The sequence below is a fragment of the Phyllosticta capitalensis genome (assembly GCF_038381095.1).
Source record: "Phyllosticta capitalensis strain CBS 128856 chromosome Unknown BKA78scaffold_8, whole genome shotgun sequence".
Lineage (NCBI taxonomy): Eukaryota > Fungi > Ascomycota > Dothideomycetes > Botryosphaeriales > Phyllostictaceae > Phyllosticta > Phyllosticta capitalensis.
The window spans coordinates 55,485-75,022 of NW_027117446.1; the positions used below are offsets into that span (position 1 = coordinate 55,485).

At 57.3% G+C, this 19,538-nt stretch overlaps 9 protein-coding genes across 9 annotated transcripts; 5 read left to right on the top strand and 4 right to left on the bottom strand.

Annotated features, from left to right (window-relative positions):
• Positions 1-772: 772 nt before the first annotated feature.
• BKA78DRAFT_170942 (uncharacterized protein) lies at positions 773-1,650 on the top strand. The gene has a single exon (XM_066883240.1). It carries the CDS (start codon positions 966-968, stop codon positions 1,416-1,418), a length of 453 nt encoding a protein of 150 aa, XP_066741579.1. The 5' UTR covers positions 773-965; the 3' UTR covers positions 1,419-1,650.
• A 690-nt stretch (positions 1,651-2,340) lies between these two features.
• BKA78DRAFT_319630 (uncharacterized protein) lies at positions 2,341-3,152 on the top strand. The gene has a single exon (XM_066888874.1). It carries the CDS (start codon positions 2,373-2,375, stop codon positions 3,072-3,074), a length of 702 nt encoding a protein of 233 aa, XP_066741580.1. The 5' UTR covers positions 2,341-2,372; the 3' UTR covers positions 3,075-3,152.
• Positions 3,153-3,547: 395 nt separating this feature from the next.
• Positions 3,548-5,322, bottom strand: BKA78DRAFT_354628 (uncharacterized protein; the record flags this gene model as incomplete). Its single annotated transcript, XM_066891763.1, has 5 exons — positions 3,548-3,988; positions 4,046-4,227; positions 4,283-4,379; positions 4,428-4,523; positions 5,245-5,322. 5 exons carry the CDS (start codon positions 5,320-5,322, stop codon positions 3,548-3,550), a joined length of 894 nt encoding a protein of 297 aa, XP_066741581.1.
• Positions 5,323-5,451: 129 nt separating this feature from the next.
• BKA78DRAFT_297440 (putative zinc metalloprotease) lies at positions 5,452-6,941 on the top strand (the record flags this gene model as incomplete). Its single annotated transcript, XM_066886771.1, has 2 exons — positions 5,452-6,025; positions 6,070-6,941. 2 exons carry the CDS (start codon positions 5,452-5,454, stop codon positions 6,939-6,941), a joined length of 1,446 nt encoding a protein of 481 aa, XP_066741582.1.
• Positions 6,942-9,126: 2,185 nt separating this feature from the next.
• On the top strand, positions 9,127-10,336 carry BKA78DRAFT_381409 (uncharacterized protein; the record flags this gene model as incomplete). Its single annotated transcript, XM_066893004.1, has 3 exons — positions 9,127-9,669; positions 9,721-10,017; positions 10,078-10,336. Coding segments are annotated over exons 1-3 (663 nt in total), but the record flags the coding sequence as incomplete, so codon positions are not given.
• A 1,667-nt stretch (positions 10,337-12,003) lies between these two features.
• Positions 12,004-15,260, bottom strand: BKA78DRAFT_319643 (uncharacterized protein). Its single transcript, XM_066888875.1, has one exon. The coding sequence runs from the start codon at positions 14,996-14,998 to the stop codon at positions 12,356-12,358; it is 2,643 nt and encodes an 880-aa protein (XP_066741584.1). The 5' UTR covers positions 14,999-15,260; the 3' UTR covers positions 12,004-12,355.
• A 597-nt stretch (positions 15,261-15,857) lies between these two features.
• On the top strand, positions 15,858-16,370 carry BKA78DRAFT_319646 (uncharacterized protein). Its single transcript, XM_066888876.1, has one exon. It carries the CDS (start codon positions 15,950-15,952, stop codon positions 16,214-16,216), a length of 267 nt encoding a protein of 88 aa, XP_066741585.1. The 5' UTR covers positions 15,858-15,949; the 3' UTR covers positions 16,217-16,370.
• A 1,043-nt stretch (positions 16,371-17,413) lies between these two features.
• BKA78DRAFT_354633 (glycolipid transfer protein-like protein HET-C2) lies at positions 17,414-18,281 on the bottom strand (the record flags this gene model as incomplete). The annotated part of the gene is made up of 4 exons (XM_066891764.1): positions 17,414-17,708; positions 17,806-17,924; positions 18,045-18,103; positions 18,158-18,281. 4 exons carry the CDS (start codon positions 18,279-18,281, stop codon positions 17,414-17,416), a joined length of 597 nt encoding a protein of 198 aa, XP_066741586.1.
• Positions 18,282-19,034: 753 nt separating this feature from the next.
• Positions 19,035-19,352, bottom strand: BKA78DRAFT_254939 (Rhodanese-like domain-containing protein; the record flags this gene model as incomplete). The annotated part of the gene is made up of 1 exon (XM_066884948.1): positions 19,035-19,352. A coding segment is annotated over one exon (318 nt), but the record flags the coding sequence as incomplete, so codon positions are not given.
• Positions 19,353-19,538: the final 186 nt, after the last annotated feature.

The following is a 19,538-nucleotide window of genomic DNA, read 5'->3' on the forward strand; positions in this document are numbered from 1 at the left end:
CTCTTGGACTTGGTTTCTTTGATTCTTGTCTAATTGCGCATCCTGACTACACTTTCGTATATGATGCGTGCTGGTGCTTGGTAGGTAATCCTGATGATGTGCAAGATTCTTGAGTAGGGTAAGGAGATGACAAGGTGGCCTACTTGCTGATGAAATACTGGAGGCTTGGGTATGAGGAGGTTTTGTTTTCCTGCCTGCCTGTCTACCTCCCTCGCTGCTTTGGCTTTTTTCCCAACTCTCTCTCGCCGCCACCTAGCTCACGTCCAACTGCGATGACCAGGCAAAGTGAGGAGAGGCCGAAGAGGGGGAAACGGAAGAATCAGTGAGCTTCACAGATTTCAGGACTAGAAATCAGACTAAGTAAAATGGACCGAGCAAGCCCCGCATATGTATATTTTGTCATTGCCAGCTACACTACAACGAGCTGGGACCCTTGGCTGGGTTGGAAGGCCATCGGCCACTCTTCTATACTACGGGTAGCTGCTGTGACTTATGGTCCAAAACCGGAGTTCAAGTCCTGGTCCCGGCTTGTTAATTTCTCTTTTCTTTTTTGCTCTTGGTTTTTTTGCTCCGCCTAACCTCGACTTTGCCTGTTGCACTTGACCGTTTGGGTCTAAGGTTCCTTGCGTTTTGTTGATCGGTTCAAGACGTCACTGACGAACCGAGTGTGCGAGTGTCGATGGGTTGGTTCTTCATTCTTGGACAGGAGCCGAACAGCCAGCCGGCGGGCTGTTTGCGCTGCAATGGAAACGAAATTCTTCTACTCCACTTCCTCCACACCTACGTGATAGCTGCGATCAGATGTTGCGAGCAGTGTCGATATTGTTGTCGTATTATTACACGTCGTCGTCCAACGGAGGCACTAAACGTCCCATCCCAGGTACGTACATAATCCCTCCCACCGCCTTACCAAACCTACCTCGTCAAGACTCGAGAGCAGAGAGCAGCTCGCTTTGTCTGCAGACATGACGCAGTGGGTTAGTGGCGGTGTTGTTGGTGGATGGAAGCTTTCATGTTGCGTTCTAGATACTGATTTTCACGACCTGAATACCGGTTGCGAGGTAGGCTGGCAGTTGGCTTCTCCGCGTGGAGGCACGCCGCCTCGGCTGCGCTGCGCCCTGCAGGTGCGTGGGTGGGTCAGCCTGCAGAAACCCAAGGGCTCAGCCTTGCGGTATCTTTGCGTCACACCTGTCTGTCTCTTAGCCGCGCAAAGCAAAACGAGATGGTTTGCGTGCACCGAACAAGACGGAAAGACATTGAAGAGATCTGGCGCGCGCAATTCAGATGAGAGAGACAGTGTTCAGATTCTCTTCGAGTTCTCCAGTCGCGGCGGCAGTTGCACAGTGAGAAAAGATGGGTCTCACATCATCGATTCGGCTGCGCTGCCAGAGTGCGGCATGGCATGGCATGGCCAGTGAGACAGGTCAGCAGGACGGCTGGCGGGCGTTGTGAGACGGCGTAAGACAGGACGACTTAGGCAGAAGTGGTGGTGCTGGTGGTGGGACTGCCGTGCGCTCGCTGCTGGTATCCGCGAGGACGGAGAGAAAAGCTGGCGGTAGACGGTGGTGGGCGTTTGTGGCTCGGTCAAGAGGAGCGAGTGGAGGGTTTCGATGCTTTGCACATGCCAGTCTTGCTTTCGTCATTCCGTTGCTTTTTTTCTCCAGACAGGACTGTTGTCATCGTCGTCTTCTTCTTCTCCTTCGTTTCCCGCTTTTGCTTCGAGTCGGTTTGTTTGTCTTCTCTCTCGACCCCTGCCCGTCCACCCGGCTGCCTGCAGTGCTTGAAACTGGAATTCTTGCTTCGACTCTGACCTGTGTGACGCCGGACAGCAGTAGCCTCGCGCTGTAGACGGCTGCTGGAGAGCAACAACTCGTCGCCGTCGTACGGGCCACGGGGCGTAAAGTCTGTTCAAAAGCCTTCATCCGCCTTGCCCAGAAAGTCTCCACTCTCCACTCCGGATTCTCTCGTCACCACTCCTCAACATCATGCCTCCTCGATACCAAATCGTGCCGCATCACCACCACCATCACCGCCGCGATGTTATTGTCCGGTGTGGAAGCCGCCGCGAGCTAGTCGAAGCTCGCACGATTCGCGCCTATCTCCCTGACGCCTTCCTCAGTCTCCGACAGGACGACTGCCTCGACCTGGACCAGTACATCGCCGGCTGTCCGGCGACAGCGGCGGGGCTGATCACCTCGTCCAGCATGCTGCGCGTGTGCGAAGAGCTGCTCGACATCCTGGGCTACAACCCGGGCGACGGGCAAGAGGCGCAACTGGCGCTGTCGGACCTGCTCGCGCGCGCCGTCATTGCCGACCGCCGCCGCGGCCGCTCCCACGGCGAGACGCGCTTCCCCGAGTCGATAGCCATCTTCATGACGCTGGCCGACATGTCGCGCGAGTTCGGGTCGCGGCGGCTGGCCAGCGTGTGCCACGGCTTCTTCCTCAGCCACGGCCACCGCATCGTCCAGGCCGAGCGGTCCCGCGCCATCATACTCTGGTCCTGGGCCATCATGATGTCCAAGATGAGCGAGGCCGAGCAGATTGAGTGCTTGCGCGAGATAGCGCGCGTGCGCCCCGACATGGCGCTCAGCAGCCGCTACGACGACTACCTGTCGATCCCAGGCATGAAGGAGGTCAAGACGTCCTTTTTGCGCATCGTGCAGTACGAGAATGGACGCGCGATTGAGCGTCGCCACCGCCACGATGCTGAAGACTCGGGCTTGCTGCTGCTGGACAGGAGAGAGCGCCATCTGGGACACAGGAGACGTCCGGCGCAAGCGACGGTCCAACGGCATGCGCGTGTTCTCGACTCGTGGCCCGTCGAGCACAACCACCACCACCTGGTCGTTCGCGATGCCGGTGTGCCGCGTGCTTTGCGCGACATTGCGGGCGAGCAGCGGCAGCTGAGGCACGACATGCGGCACGTGAGGCACGACTTGGAGGACATCAACTACAAGGTCGACAAGTTGGCTTGGGATGATGCGCGGCGCAGGGAGTGGGAGCACTTTCCAGACGGCTGGCCGGATGTCGACGAGTACGAGTGGTTCGAGGAGTCGTGGGATGATTACTATTGATGGCGTTCTGTCGCGTTTCTGGTCATTGTCAGCATGTTCTGTTTCCTCCTTAGGCTTTTTTGAACATTTGGTTCTGTTCGATTCATCTCAAGATAGCTCTCCGGCATTGGAAGACTTACGGTTGATTTGATCCGGACTTGGTAGCAAGCATTCATGAATCAAGCCACTTGAAAGGTCAGTTCAAAGTTGCGCGCCTCCGTTGGATGAAGCGAGGCCACCACGCTTCGACGCATGCTGTTGAGGATGTTTCTTTCCGATTTTTGCAAGCAAGCGTCAGCAGACTTAGAGGTTGGAAGTGTGAATTGAAGACAGTCCAGCCCAAAACTCGCCTAAACAACTCCTTACGCCGGGTATGATCGGTTTGCACATAGGCGCCCCTTTTCCAGTAGAAACCCACACCAACTCCGCGCTAAAACACGACAACATGCCCAAACAGTCGACAGAATGGTATGCAACTTCCCCACAAGCCTCACTCACTTCAAAAAGTGTATCACCAACCAGCAAAACAGGAAGAAGATGACGACCCCGCCCCAGAATATCCACTTGTCCTGCCTGGCTCTTCTCTCCACCATTCTGATTGTGTCGCCGCTGATTCCCAGCGTGTTTGCCACGCTGTACAGCTTCCTCTGCGTCCCCTTCAGCACATCCCGCTGGTCTCCCAAGTCTGCAAGGACGGCGCGGCCGCGTTCCAGAAACTCGTCAAGTTGCGCGTTGGCATGCTGGGTAAATGACTGTTCGCGGAAAGCGTGCGTTTCGCGGTTGTAATCCGAGGGCCCGGCCCCAAGAGAAGAAGGGCCTGCCGCCGGCGCCCATGGGGAATGCTGCGCATTGGAGGTCGAAGCATAGGGATTCTCGGGCGTGTGTGCGTGATGCGGTCGGCGGCCGAGGAGCTCGGTGCGCGTCTGGACGGATTGCTGCGCAGACAACAAAGTCAGTCGGCCACCTTTGGCGTGGTTGTCTTTGGGACTCACCCTCTCATCGCTCTCCTTCTTCAGCTTCCCGAACTGGTCTCTATACTCGGCAAGGTCGTTGCGGAAATTCTTGATGCGCTCGTATGCTTTTTCTTGCTTCTCCGCCACCATCTCCTGCTTTGCCAGCCGGTTGTAGTCGTCTATCGTGCGACTGAAAGACGTAAGGGATGCGTTGATCTGCCCTTGGGGTATATTAGCCTCAGTTTGTTGATGCTGCGCAGGGACAGGAGCGCGCACCGAGAAGCGCAGGCGACAGGGTACTGCTGTCGGCGAAGGCATCGAGGTCTTTGCGTATCGAAGTGGATTGTCGCAGAGCGGAGTTGAACAGGGAATTCTGCGGAGTTGTTAGTCGAGGCAGAGGCTGAAGGAACTTTGCAAGTACCATGGTGTACGCGAGAGCAACCTGGCGATCAGAAGAGTGGAATTGTGAGGAGTATGCAAGAAGTCGAAAGGTGGATTGATGTCTGTTGTTGATGATCTGGCTTAACTTAGCTGCAGCTGCTGGATTGGACGCGAGCGGGATTCTGCCGGACCATCGCACACCGCCTCCGGCTCGGTGCAATGACCATTCCAGTCACAACCGCATCCATTACATCAACTATCAACTCCAATTCGCCAGGATCACCAAAGTGTATGCCTTGGCCATTCTCCAATTCCTCAATATTGTTGCCTGCGGCTTCATTCCAGCTTCATCTCGCTACTCTCAAACAAGCTATTTTCACAACTTGGAGAGACTTTGGTGCAGTCGCTACAGCCACCAAGCAGAATTGGCAAAAATCGTCATCGCATACCGTGGAAATCAAGACCAAGGCATCCTGTATCTTCATATTAAAGCGATATTGAGATGAACTCCAAAGAAAAAACTGCTCTCCACATTTCAACAAGTTCCACAGACGGGCCGTCGAAACCTCGATTCGGGGTTGCTTGTGTTGCTTGACCGTCCCTAAAGACTTGGATGCGCAAGCGCAAGCGCCGGCTCTTATTAAGCGAGTGCTTCCATCTGGATACTGATCAATGACTCGACCAACTGCCACCAAATTATCCGGAGACACTCCATCTATCGTCAGCAACGGTCAGCATCCGAGATGGGGCATTTGAACCGTATCGCGGAAGACCACGGAGGCCGACCTTCCACTTCTGTCGATGAATTATACCAAGCACAGGTGGCGCCGGGATCACCGCTCATCTGCCGCGCCTACCCTGCCGCCCAAAGCTTGGGTTTCTCTCGCCGTCGGGTGCAAAACATCCCAGTTGCCTAGCGCATCTAAACGCGGCATGAGGGGTAGATATTGCTTAACTCATTGTTGACATGTTCTCAGGTTTTATTTGCACTTTAAAATGTAGCAAGCGCGTCGCACGCGCATCTCGCGGTTGCATCTGGCTACTACTATCGACCGAGACTTGTCATGTCACATTTTCTTTGCATCTTCACATTTTTGGCGCTTGTTGGCGGCCAAGGAATCTCTTTGCCACAAAGCTTACCTCCCGCAGTGGCTGTCGATGTGTTCAACTATGGATCCTGTGCAAACGCAGCGTGGCCGCCGTCGGACGTTGGTACTGAACTCGTTCCGCAAGCCCCTGACGACGAATTGCGCGAGTTGATCTCTCAAATCCAGAGTTCAAATATTGAATCCACCATTCTGAAGCTTGCGTCCTTTGGGACTCGTCATACGTGTTCCAGTCAAGATGACCCCAATCGCGGCATTGGGGCTGCCCGGGACTGGATAGAGACGGAGATGCGCAAATACGCAGAAGCTTCAGGAGGAAACATGAACGTGTCCGTCGAGGGTTACGTTCAAGAAGTCAATGAGAGGTTTCCTTTTCCAACGCGAATCAGCAACGTCGTCGCCAGGTTGGAGGGGTCTTCGGATCCATCCCGTGTCTATGTTGTGTCGGGCCATTACGACAGCCGGATAACAGACATTGACAACTACACGGATGATGCGCCCGGTGCGAACGATGATGCTTCTGGAGTTGCGCGTAAGTCGTTCCCTGAAGCAGAGTCTTGTGATGCTTATTGGTAGTCGTCTTGGAACTCGCCCGCATCATGGCAACCAAAAGACCCCGGGCTACCATCCTATTCGTCGCCGTCGCAGGAGAGGAGCAAGGGTTGTACGGCGCCAGATTCCTCGCACAAACGCTCAAGAACGCCAGTGTCAACGTCGAAGGCATGTTCACGAATGACATTATTGGGAGTCCAACCGGAGAAGCCGACCTCCGCGATCCCAACAGTATTCGTGTATTTGCTCAGGGCCTGCCCCTGACCGAAGACGAAGCCACAAGAGCGCAGCGCTTAACCGCTGGGGGCGGAAACGACTCTCCTGCCCGTCAGCTTGCGCGCTTCATCGCCGAAGTCGGCGCGAACGAAGCCACGGACATGAAGGTTGCCATCATCTATCGCTTGGATCGATTCCTGCGTGGCGGTGACCATCGCCCTTTCTTGGAGCAAGGGTACTCTGCTGTTCGATTCACGGAGCCCAATGAGAACTTTGCGCATCAACATCAAGATACCCGCATCGAAAACGGACAGCAGTTTGGGGATTTGCCAGAGTTTGTTGACTACGAGTTTGTAACGCGAGTGTCCAAAGTCAACATGGCTGCCTTGTGGTCGCTGGCGCAAGCTCCTGGTACTGTGCGCAATCTCACAATTGACACCAGCGTCCTGGCCAACAACTCGACGCTCTCGTGGCTGCCTAGCAACGATGCAGAACTGCAGGGGTACGAAGTCCTTTGGCGGCCCACCAACGCGCCGCTTTGGACCCGCGTCGTAGATGTCGGCAATGTGAATACGGCGACCGTCCCATTGAGCAAAGATAATGTAATCTTTGGGGTGAGGTCAGTTGGCAAGAATGGCTACAAGAGCCCAGCATCGTTCCCCTTCCCATCTACGGCATAAGCAGGGAACGGATGTCGTTGCGTTCGACAGGTACCGTGGCTAACTCCAGATTTGCGGAGTGGCTTTCAAGCGGTGTGGGGAATGACTGAAAGCCACAAATGCTTTGACTGCGGCTTTTTGGATGCTTACGAGAAATTGTCATCAGCAATGGAGGAGTCACAGTCTGTACTACACAACACGTCGTGATGCCTGCGCGCTGTGGCATCCACGCGCCCTACGCAAGACCTACAGGCAGCAAACTCTGCAGGTGGAATCAAGCAAATTCACTTCTTTTGACAGCCGTTGAACACTTGGTTCTACAGGATTCTGGCCCCCGACAGGCTGGAGAAGAAAGCTTGACTCGCAGCTAACCGAAAGCAGAAACCCGGTAACGGAACCGCCTAGACCCTTGCGTCCTCGACGCACGTGCACCATCTTATTCCCACCTCAAGTCGTTCCGGTGTCCAAAGTCGTCCGCCGTCCTTGAATCCTCCACCGTCAGCCTAAGCCATTCAACGGCTGTGACCGTCCTCCATGTTCGTAGGCGCCTCGCTATTTGCGGAGATCTTCTATGATCTGGGAAACTCACCTGTTTATGACGCATTGGCTCCGTCTTGTTTGCGCCTTACGAAGCTTGGTCATCAATTCCGCTGTGAGGGTCAGCAGAAGCCAATGGCAGTCTGCAACACTTCAGACTTTTGCGGATGTGGCATCCGTACGATTTTCTGTGGTGTCCTGGCTCAATACCTGGAATGACGATGCCTAAAGTTAACAAGCATGACTCCTGCTGCTGGCTGTTATAAAAGGATAGGCTGTCCCCGCTGTTGAAGTACTGTGCATCAAAATCATTGAACCGCAAGCAGCTCACTTACCTCACTCACAATCTCTCACAATTCTCTCCACTCAAAATCTTCCGTCCGATCTCACTTCGTCTGATCTCACTTGAGACGCCGAATTCATCCGTCCGAACCTTCCACTCTCCAAACATTCAGACACCAGCTACTCAACGCCATCCTACCGACGCCGCCATGTCTCCAAGGAAGAGTTCAGACGAAGCCACCCTCTGCGACGCTGCTTCCACGACAACCACCTCCAGCAAATCTTCAAGCCGCACCATCATCAAGAAAATGTTCTCCAAGGGCAAATCAGACCAAGAACAGCCGGCAAAGACGCCGGCCCAAGTTGCTGCCGCTGACCGCGAACGCCGGGAGAAGGCAGAGCGCGCTGCAGCAGCTGCTACCTACGCGTCGCTGCGTTGAGCGGCACGCCACTTTACTTTTGAGATTGCGCTCACATGATGGGCATGATTCTGAGCAGAGGTGGTCTAGCAAGAGACGGAATGAAGCAGGCAGAAGCAATCGGGCCACCGGCCGATACATACGGAGTCCGGCTGTTCGATGTTAGATGTTCCGCACCGGACCGCGTCGGTGAGACTGGCAAAGGATTCGATGGGACTTGACGACACAAGCTGATTGAGCTCGCGATCAAGTTTGGGAGGACCTCAAGAACGACTTGTGTGCCTGGAGTTGTATGCCTTGAAAGACGGATGCAGCTTTTGCCATCAACTGGACCGGACAAAAGTCTCCCTTTTCCTTTTCTCTTGTAAAGCTACTTTGTCTTTCCATTGATCTCAATTTCCTCTGCTGCGTTTCATCATTGGGGCGATTGGTTGTCAGTCACCATTGTCTCGTATCGTTGGTTTCCTTGCTTCTATCGGTCTGCCAACCGCCAACCGCATTTCGCGTTTCTTGGATGGCATTCCGCAATCATGGTCTCCTATGCTTTTCTGCAGTCCCCAAAACCAGTCTCTGCCATACTCTGGCACTGACGTGTAATCGAAGTTTCAACAGTCTCAAGTCTCAAGTCTTGCATCACACCGTCTTTTCCATTCTCAGCTCCCCACGACTAACTTTCCTGCGACAGGCTGATGCGATTGCGGCACGTTTTGTCGTCGTCATTGCACCATACGAGCACAATAGCATCGGCAATAGCGCCTGAAGACCAAAGCCACAAGCAGCTTCCTATCGTGCCCACGTGTTTACCCGTTAATTTCCCTAGCCAAACTGGGTACTCACCACCATGAATTTGCACAAACATCACAATAGCCTCCAAAGATCAGCATCACAAGCGGCCGCCTGTTGTCTGCACGTGCATGGCTCCAGAGCCCCTGGTCAATGCGGTTTAGCGCCATCACCATGTGCAAACAGCACAATTGAACATACAGCGACGCCGATAGCTGGAGTCACAAGCGGCTGCCTGTTTCCCGCACGTGCTTAGCGTCGAATCAGGGGGCCAATCAGGGGGCCAAACACGTGCATGAGGGGCAGCACCTGGGCTGGTGACCAACTGCTTGGGTACGGTGAACTGGTCCGAGCGCCCCTGAGATTGATAAAAAGGTACACTTCCCTCTTCACCCAACTCCTTCCCACCTCCACTCCACAACGTCGATTGCTACCGTCAACCAGCCAAACAATCACGCCATAACCTGCCTCTCTTGCGATTGTTCGCTATCTTCAACATCTTACATCTGTCGAGCTTCCTTCAACTACATTGACCTACAATACACCCATATCCTCATCTCCAGCCTCATCTTTACCCTCCCTTGACCGATACTCCTCTTGCATCTACTTGCCATTTCCAACATGAATCCCATTGATCCCACGGCTCATCAAGCATCATCTCCGCCCCTGTTCAACACTTCTTCTTCCTTCTTCCCTTACCAGTCACAGATGCCACAGAACATGATGAAGTAAGTTGTCGACCAACCGCAGCACAGAGAAGTGTGCTGACCAAAAGTTAGCGGACTTCCCAAGATTCCCGGTCTTGCAAGCTTGGATGAAGAGCAGCGCAGCAGATCCATCACGCCGTTCGTCAATCAATCGTTGGCCAGACGTGCCAACTACGCTGGACAGATGGCGCCATCCCTAGGCGAGATACAGCCGTCGACTACAATGCAGGCAATGCCTCCGTCATCGGCCACGTACACCATGCCTCCACCTTCGGCAACGTACACAATGCCCAGCCAGGATCCCAGACTTCCCAAGCAGGAATCCTCAACACCTGTGCGCACTCTGCAGGAACGGATCGCCGAATTTGAGTACGATATCCAGTCCAAAAGTACCGGGTCCAGGCCGGCGGCTAATGCATTCCTCGGCAGCCGTTCAGTAGAGGGTTCCAACGCTGACCGCCGCCACACAATCCATGGTGATGCTCGCCGCTCCGCGAACACCATGACTGGCAACGACGTACACCACCAACCTGAACAGAACCCTCCCGTCGCCGGCACCAAGCGGTCGCGCAGTCCCGAGAACGAGAATCACGACAACGATTCAGGCTCCGACTCGGCTGATGGCATCATGGACCGCCCTGCCAAACGTCAAGCTTCTCGTCAAGCCAGACGTCGCCGCTTGAACAACAACCTCTACGAACCCACCCAGCCCACCCACGGCGAGTCGTCTCCCCAAGCCGAAAGCGAAGACGGCGACAGCCTCTTCGTGCCCGCACAATCTCGCCAACTCAAAGCCGAATCCTTAGGCAGTCCCGAGTCCGACGCGCCCAACACCACCTCCAACACCACGCCCAAATCCTCGGCCGCGCGCGAGCTCAAGCAGCGCCTAGCCGGCAAGTCCGGCAAAGCCTTTTCGCGCAAGCTCAACCCGGAAAAAGACCCCGAAAACATCTCCATCAAGCACATGCGCTGCGTCGAACGCAAGCAATTCGACGACATCGCCGACGAGCTCAACCGCGCGCGCGTCGCCGCCGGGCTGGAGCCCACCTTCACGGCCAACGCCGTCTACGGCCGCTTCCAGCGCATCGCGCCGCGCATCGCCGCGCTCGAGGGCCAGCCCGACTTCAACTACCGCGACTACCTGCACATTCCGCGTGAGGTGAAGCTGGTGGTGGAGAAGAGCGTGTCGTTGCCGGCTATGACGCCGCAGCAGGAGACGCTGTTTGTCGAGGCGTATGAAAGGGTCAAGCGCGAGGTGTGGGTGTATACGGCGGCGCGGTTTAGGGAGATGGGCGGGTTTGAGTTGAGTCCGGAGCAGGCGGCGCTCAAGTTCAAGTCGATTTGAGCGGCTGCGTCGACGCGACTGACGGCTTTGGAGTTGCTGGATTGCGCTGGACGCACGCGGTGGCGTTGGGGTTTGACGAGACCTCACTTTGTCTGCACACGTTGGAGGACGGACGCTGTCGACACGGCCAGCACCCAGCACACCACATGTTTCTCTGTACCCGGCTCCCTTGATCGACCTGGAGCGACACATCTGCATCGGTCCGCACCACCTCTACGACGCTGGCGGCGCCTTCTCTCCTCCTCTCCTCCTTCTCCGGCCGGTCGGTCTCTTGAACACTCAAAAACATCTGTCTCCCTGTCATCATTTCCCTCGACTTCACAACTATTTCTGATTTCTTTCTACTCGATTACTTTTCATCAGCGGCAAGGCGGGGAGCGGAGATACCCACAGTCCACACACTAAGGCTGCTGGACGGACAGACGCCTGCCTGCTCATTTGGTTTCACATACTCCTCAATACCCTTTCTGCTTTACACAAGGCATGTCTTGTCATGTTACGGTTGCTCTGGCGTTCGGGTCTGATTTTGCTTTCTTTCTATCTTGCTTATGGCGTTCGGGACACTGGAACATCGGAACATTGGGATATGGCATGCCATGGAAAAGAAGCGGTGCCGTCCCTCAGCAGGCTGGCCGGTTGGTCTTTTGCTTTCTTGCTATCTTGCTATTTTGCCTATGGCGTTCGGGACACTGAAACATTGAACATTGGGATATGGCATGACACAGCAGCGATGGATGCGCCGCCCACAACGAGTTGCCCGGTTGAGGCGATGACGGATGGAGCATGGTACCTACCTTTCTACCTACCTACCCTTTAACGAAACACAAATGACATGGCAGTAAGGCGAACGACTTCTTATTCTTCGCCGCTGGTGGGTGGGTTGGTGCGGTAGGAATGCGTGGGTATGTAGACGACTGACGAGCCGAATGACGGCGGGAGCGGCGATTGAAGGCTTGCGATTGCAATTGATGGCGATTGGTTGCGAAGAAAATAAATGAATGGATGAGGATCTTGACTGAATGTTGATTTTTGAGACTGCTCCTACCGCTACTGCTGCTGCTGCTGCTGCTGCTGATTGATGAATGATTAATGGTCGGTCGACTGTCTGTCTGCGTACGTGTCAGTGTCAAAAGGCAGACTGAGGGTGGTGATGTTGACGTTGAGATTGAAATTGAAATTAGCGCCAACCTTCTTACTCCACCCACCCTACACTTCCCTAACCTCCCTCCGCTACCTACACACAGACAATGTTGTTGCTCGCTTTCTTTGCATTTGCTGTACGTATTTTTCAGTGCAGTAGATTCCACGTCTACACATAAACACAATCATGATTGACATATATGCGCAACAACCACCTCCCACTCACCGATAATTAAACCCCCTCTCAAAATAATTGCCATAGCAATCGACCTCACCTCTCCCTTCACCAGCATCCCCACAACCCACACGCGACGCCCCAGGAAGCCGTACAACGCGCACCTCGCCCTCCCAGTGGCCTTCGACGGACAGCGGCGGTTGCTGCTCGCCATTACTCGTCTGTTCTGCCGCCGCCATGGCGTCCGCAAAGGCCTTGCGGCGCTGCGCGCGAAACGCCGCGAGCTCAGCAACGACGTCGTGGTGCTTTGCTTGCGAAGTTGCCTCTCCCCCTACTGCCCCTCCCACTCCACGCCCAAACCTAGCACCAAAGCCATCACCATCATAGCCGAACTCATCATCGCCCGCAACCATCATGCCCGCAGCAGCAGCGGCCAAAGGCAGAGGCGACTCGGACCGCGGGACGCCGCACTCGTCGTCGGCGGCGTCGGGCGAAAAAAAGGAAAAGTCGCCCGCGGCCGCCGCCCAAAAGGCCTCGCTGTCGGCGTCTTCGGTGCTGCTTTTGCTCTGGAAGACGCGCCAGGGCGAGGGCGAGGGTTTCCTGCGCCCTCTCCCTCCACTGCCGCCGTCGTTCACAGCACCATCGGCTTCGGCGTCTAGATCCACGTCGACGTCAGCAGGCGGCACAACCTCCAACACAACCCTGCGCAGCGCAAACAGGTCGCGGGCATACTCGCGCTCGGCGACCGCGCGGTCACGACCAGGCGGTAAATCGTAGGCGCGGCGGGCGGCGAGACGGGCAATGGCGGATTCGGCGGCGCAGTCGGCGACGAACTGCGCCAGGGAGTTGGGGATGGCCGCGCGCGGCGACGAGGCGGGGATGTCGGTGAGGACGAGCTCGGTGGCGCGCGGCAGCATCGACGGGTGCAGGTGGCGCTGGTCGGATTGGCGGAGCGAGAGGCGCGCGCGCAGCGTTGCGGCGAGGGTCGCGGAGGGGGAGGGCGAGGCTGTGAGGGAGGTGAGGGGTTCGGGGGCGGTTGTGAAGGGGTCGGGGTTGTTGTTGTCGGTGGGGGAGCTCGTGGAGGCTTTTGGTGGTGTTGGGAGGGCGGCAAAGGGGTCGGAGTGTTGGGTTTGCGGTGTACGCGCTGATGGAGGCTCGACGGTGACTTGCGGGCTGCTGAAAGACGTTGATATCTGTGGCATATCGCCCGGTAGCTCAACCAGCGGGGCGCCTCGGTACGGCAGATGCGTTGGAAACTGGTCCCCGGGCATCTCATGTATGGCGTTCTCATCGCTGACCATCATATGAATCTCATTCACGGACGAATCGAGCTCCTGAGCGTTTGCTCGACCAGAGAGATCCAAGTCGCCCTGCAGCTCGACACGGCCGGGAATCATGTCGGCAGCCGACGTCTCCTCGGTGATGACGGCGTGGTTGATGCGGAGGTAGGTCAGCTTGTCGGCGGCGTATTTTTGGATGATGGGCGTCAGCTTCTCGACGCCGGGCATGGTGAATTCCGTGTGCCGCGTGTCTTCAGGGGCGAGCAGCGACTTTGGCCGTGGCACCTCGGTCAGCCCCTTTGCGACGGTGCCCACGTCGAGGACGTTGAGACGCCTGGATCGAAGCAGTCCCGACACGCCTTCGACCGTCAGGCTGTTGTTGGAGATGTACAGGTGCGTGATGCCGCCATCGTACCTCTCGTTGATGTAGGCGTTCCCCCTGAACTCGTCCACAAGCACCATCTTGACCTGCTGGTCCAAGTCATTCTTGTCATACTGCTCAATCAAGCGCGGGTCGAGCATACGAGACATGTCGGATGCCGACGACGGCGAACGGACAGGCGTCGCGACATCGACGATGCCTGGCTCCGACTGCAGCGGAATCCTCCTCTTGGTGTTGAAGCAGTGATCAAGCAACAGCCGCGCGCTCGCATCCGTGAGCTGGTTGTCCCTCACATCCAAGCTCTTGAGCCGCAATCTCACGGCCGAGGCCAGCGCCTCCATCTCCACATCCGTCAGGGCGAGCCCGCGCAGCTTGAGGATGCGCAGGCTGTAGCAGTTCCTCAGCACTGACAAGACGTTCGCATCCTTTGCCGGCCGCGTCCTGGACAAGTCGAGATAAATCAGGGCTGGGAAATGGCGCAACGCCTCGGCCAGGCCACTATACGTCGTATTGGGCGCGGCCGAGGCATCCAGATAGCGGAGCGCAAACAGCGGCAGGTCGTGCTGGGGCACGATGCGAGCCAAACTGTCCGACAGCGACGTCTGGCGGATGGCACTGGGGCGGCGCAGCGTCATGAGGGCGCCATGGTCGAAGAAGGGCAGGCCGGCGACGACGAGGGACTGTAGGCGCGGCAGCCGTTCCAGTATGTTGCGGAGCCAGTCCGAGTGCGGGCCGTCGTAGATTTCGGCGTGCGCCGGCGGCAGGTGCAGCGTGTGTGTTGTTTCGCGCGTGCAGAGGCGCGCCCATGCGAGGGTGCGTTTGAAGCGTGTAAGGGCGACGTAAACTACATCATTCTCAACGCCAAAATGCGATGCCGGATTGCCCCACAGCTCCTTTGTAAAGATGCCCGCCCACTCGCGGCACACGAGCGCCGCGGCACACAGGTCTTGCGACGAGATGTAGGTTGCGACGATGGGCCAGACGTCCCAGGCGTTGGCGGCCTCGTACGACGGGAGCACGTCGTTCATGGTGCAAACTTGACGACAACAGTAGTCTGTCGGTCAGCTCATGAGAGCAACGTCGTATTTCAAGGATGGGGCCAAACGACAGCGACCCGCCGCGCGCATTGCGATGGAGCCCGGTCTGATGTATGCGGTGTGGATGGAGGTGGAGAATTCTGGATGAGATGTGCGACTCAGTCTGGGCGTGAGAAGGAGAACCATAGGTATGTGGCTCTGGGCGCTCGAAGGATGCAACGGCACGCTTCCATTATTGGAGGTTGCGATGCGATGCGATTTGAGTTGTCAGCTGAATCCACAAGGAAGAGGCGTCGTTGTTGGTCCGTCGTTGACGTCATGCCGCATGACGATTCAAGTTCCCGTGGGGGCTGTTTTGGGGTTTCTTTGACCGCACACAAAGTCGGGAGGGTGTTGATATTTTGTTCCTCTAGTAGACTGGGACCAAAATGCGGTACAAGCAATTGCAAGCTCTTACAGTACACTGACTTGCCAAATCTAACGCCCCTGACCCCTGCCATCCTAACCCACCAACGCGCCGAAAAGAACCATGACCATTGAAAACCGTCCATTGACTGGGTATAATGCGTGTAGACATGACATGATGCGCCTCGCTCCAACAACCATACAAACCCCCCTACCACCACCTAGAGCCAGCCTCACTCCCTCACCTCTTGCGCGTCCTCTTCCTCTTGGTAGCCGCAGCAGCCCCCTTCTTCGCACCACCCCTTCCCGCCCCCTTGCCACTGCGCGTCTCGACCGGCTCGTCCTCTTCCTCGTCTTCGCTGCTGCTGCTGCTGCTGTGCCGGCTGCTCTCGTCGTCGCCGCCCGACTCTTCGTCTTGTTCTGATTCTTCCGAAGGCGATGCCGCCTTTGCCCTTGACGCTCTGCTCCTGGTCCCGCCGCGCGCGCCTCCACGCCCCCCTTTTGCCCGGCTGGCTCTGCCTCCGCTGGCTGCTGGCGATGCTGCTGCTGCTGCTGCTGCTGCTGCCGCCGCCGCCGCTTTGGCAGCACCACGCGACTCCTCTGCGTCGTCCGCGTCGATTGACGCAGGCGGGGGATCGCCAACCTTGGGCAGCAGCTCCGGCAAAAGCGGCGGACTCTCGCTGCGCCGGGGCGGCGGGCCCGCCTGTCTCGTCTTCCTCCTCCTGCCCTTGGGCTCGATCTCCTGCTCCGCGGCGCCGCCGTCCTCCTCCGCCGCCGTCGTCGCGATGCGCTTGTCCCACATGAGCTGGGCAAAGTCGTCTGCGGGCAGGCGGAACCACGGGCCGCCGTTCGCATCCGGGGCGTCTCCCTCTGCCTGCTGGCCGTCTGCGTCGTCCCCATTGTCCCCTGCGGCGCTGTTAGCGCTGCTGCCTCCTCCTGCGGTGCTCGCGCCGCCGCCACCGCCGGCGTCACCGTCACTGCCCTCGAGCCCGGCTCCCGCCCGCTCAACCACGTCCGGCCACTGCGCCAGCGCGTGCGCGTTCTCGCGCTCGTCCAGCGCGTCCAGGTCGTACAGCTCGCCCAGCTTCTTCCAGATGCCGGGGATGCGCGTGTGGCTGTGGGTCGCCGTCGCCGTTGTCGTCGACGTCGTGTTGTGTGAATTCGACTGGTAGCTGAAGCCCTCGCGGTACATGGAGCTCGCAATCTGGATCATGTGGATGTGCTTGTGCAGGCCGGTCGGCTTGTAGCGGATCATGTTTTTGAAGAGCGACGCTTCCTGGTCGTCGGTCCACGGGTCGCTGAGCACGTCGAGGGCGCCCCGCGTCGACGCGTGTGCGGGCTGCGCCGAGGCTGGCGTGGCGGCGGCGGCGGCGCCATCTTTGCTCGATGCCTTGTTCGGTGTTGCGGTGCTCGCGTTGGCCGGAGTCGAGGTCGATGTGGATGGTTTGGCGCGTTTCTTGGGCGGCATCGCGGGCGACGCGTTCTATGGCGGACTTGTCGTTCTCTTGGTTGGTGGAAGGTTGGTAATCCAATGGCGAGACGGAAGAGATTTGGAGGAATGTGGATTGGTTTAAGAAAGGGGATAGAGAGGGGAAGGTAGATGTAGTGTCGAGGTGGAAAGATGTTCGATGAAGCTCCAGGACGAGTCGCGACGGTGGGACACCAGCTCAAGCTCCTTGGACAGGGATCGGCCCGTCCGCCGACAACACCACGCTGGCCAATCAGATGCAGACGACTGTCGATCAGGTACCGCAGCACCATCCAAAACTCCAAGAGAATTGCAAAAGTACCTAAACTTCATGGGACAATTTACAAAGTGCACTACTAGTATGACTTTTAGAGCATGCACACAACAAGACCAGGGACGCATCAAACGGCTCAGCTGCACCCTCTATAGAGACCAAGCAATGACACGCACAAGTTCCAAACCATCCATTCATTCATATATATACCCCGGATATCATAACCTCCGCTCTCCCGTCCCCTCCCATCAGATCACATCTACCATTTGGCCTCCTTGGTCTCCTGGAACTGCTTGATGATGGCGACAACGCGCTCGAGGGCGGCGAGCCAGGCCTCGAGCTGCTGGGCGACGAGGGCCTGGTCGTCGCCCAGCTTGGCGTAAAAGTCCTTGCGGTACGGCGTCGCGCTCATGGCGGCGCTGAAGATGGGCTTGACGACGAACGAGTGGTGCGGCTTGAGCGTGTTGCCGTACGCCGCGCGGAACGACTCGGACAGCTCCTGCGACGGGTTGCTGACGTTGGTGCGGATCGCTTGCGCCGTGAAGTCGAGGCCGCTGTGGATGGGTTGTTAGTGTCTATCTTTCGCCATGTGGTTGTGGTGTGGTGGTGTGGAAGGGTGCGCTGGCAATAGGGGCTGGCTGGCTGGCTTACCGCGTCAACCACAGCAGACCCTCGGCGGCCGTGTGCTTCTTCTCCTTAATCTCGTTGCGGACCAGGTCCTGAAGGTTGTCGCTCTCGGCGGGCTTCTCAGTCTGGCGGTCGCGGATTTTCTGCGTGCTGCTCGTCAGCCACTTGTCCATTCGTGGTTCCACAACGTCGTCATGCCACCACCGTCGTCCCCGCTCGCTCTCGACTCGTTGTATGTGCGGATGACGTCTTGGTCGTCGTACCTTGATGTTGCCAGTCATGTCGCCCTTGACGGGCTTGAAGGCGGCCGAGCCCAGCACATCTGCGGTGGTCGAATCAGTGGGTTGGTCTGGCCGTCAGGGTCGAGGGGGCGCACCGAACAGGGTGGTCAGCGACTCGGAGGCCTCGAGGAAGTCGGACGTCTTGATGGCGTTGCCATTGGCAGCGTCGACGGGGACGTCGACAAACGACTTCTTGATGGTGTCGAAGAAGGTGGGCATTGTGGCGTGGTGTTTCTTGAGGACGAAGAGGGGTCGTGAATTGGAGTCGGGAAAACAAGCTGATGGAGCGGAGTAGTGGCAGGAAATGTGAGAGGAAGCTGGAGCAGAAGGAAGAGGAGGACTTGGGTATTGTAGTCTGTAGGTGCAGGTAAGGGATGGTCGAGATGTGTCTGCGGTGGCGGAGCCGTGGTGGGGCACACGCACACTGCCGCGGGGCAGCGACCATCACAGTGGACAACATCACGCCTTCTCGAAACGTGGACCCAGTCTGATCGTCGTGGCTGACGACGCCGAGTCAAGACATCAATACAACAAAGAATCCATCTCCAAGTGAGAGGTGTACATACTAACCTAACAAGTGAAGTCACAACTCTCACTTTTCCAGCCTCCTCACTCCTCAATTACCGCTTCCCCGTAACCCCTCAATCGCCTCCCTCGAGCTCTACACCTCCGCAAAGACCGCACCGTCCAACTGAGCGTGCGTGCTCCACCGTCCGGCTCTCCGGATCAACCCATCATCATGCTGCAAACATTGATCCTCGAATTTCCCGCACTTCAGGGGGCCGCGGCGGAGCGACTTTTGCAAGTTGATGATGTACTGCTGCTGCTTGAGTAAAAGCCATTCAATGCTCAATTGCTTTTACGCTTCTATAAAAAGGATCCACCACGTCACAGCCATATTGTGAGCTGCCAGTACAGTCCGTACCTCTTCAGCCATACCACGACCACATCGTCCATCCACACACCATACTCCTACTCCTCGCCCAACAAATCCTGCCCCTTCACAACCTCACCGCCCCTCCCCTCCCAATCCAACCAGCTCCCTGGATACTCCCTCACGTCCTCAAAGCCCGCCTGCTTAGCCAGCTCCGCCGCAGCGCGGCTCCTGACGCCGGCCTTGCAGTAAAACACCAGCGGGCGCTTCGCATCGGGGCGGGGGAAGCCCAGCTTGTCCTCAAAGTCTTCTGGCGATGCGAAGAGTGTGTCCATGGCTGAGTTGACGGGCAGGTTGACGGCGCATGGGATGGCGCCGGCCGCGTATTCGGCGGGCGAGCGCACGTCGATGAGGAGCGGGCGCGTTTGGTCGGTGAGGTAGGCGCGGGAGGGCGTGGCGTTGGTGACGATGGCGGAGACCTAGGTAGAGGCATCAGTCGGTCTGTCTGTCTGTCTGTCTGTCTGCCACCTTTCCAGATCCTTTTTCTTGTGGTACGCGGATGGAAATCCGTGATGTGATGGCCGTGACGGTGCCTCCAACCC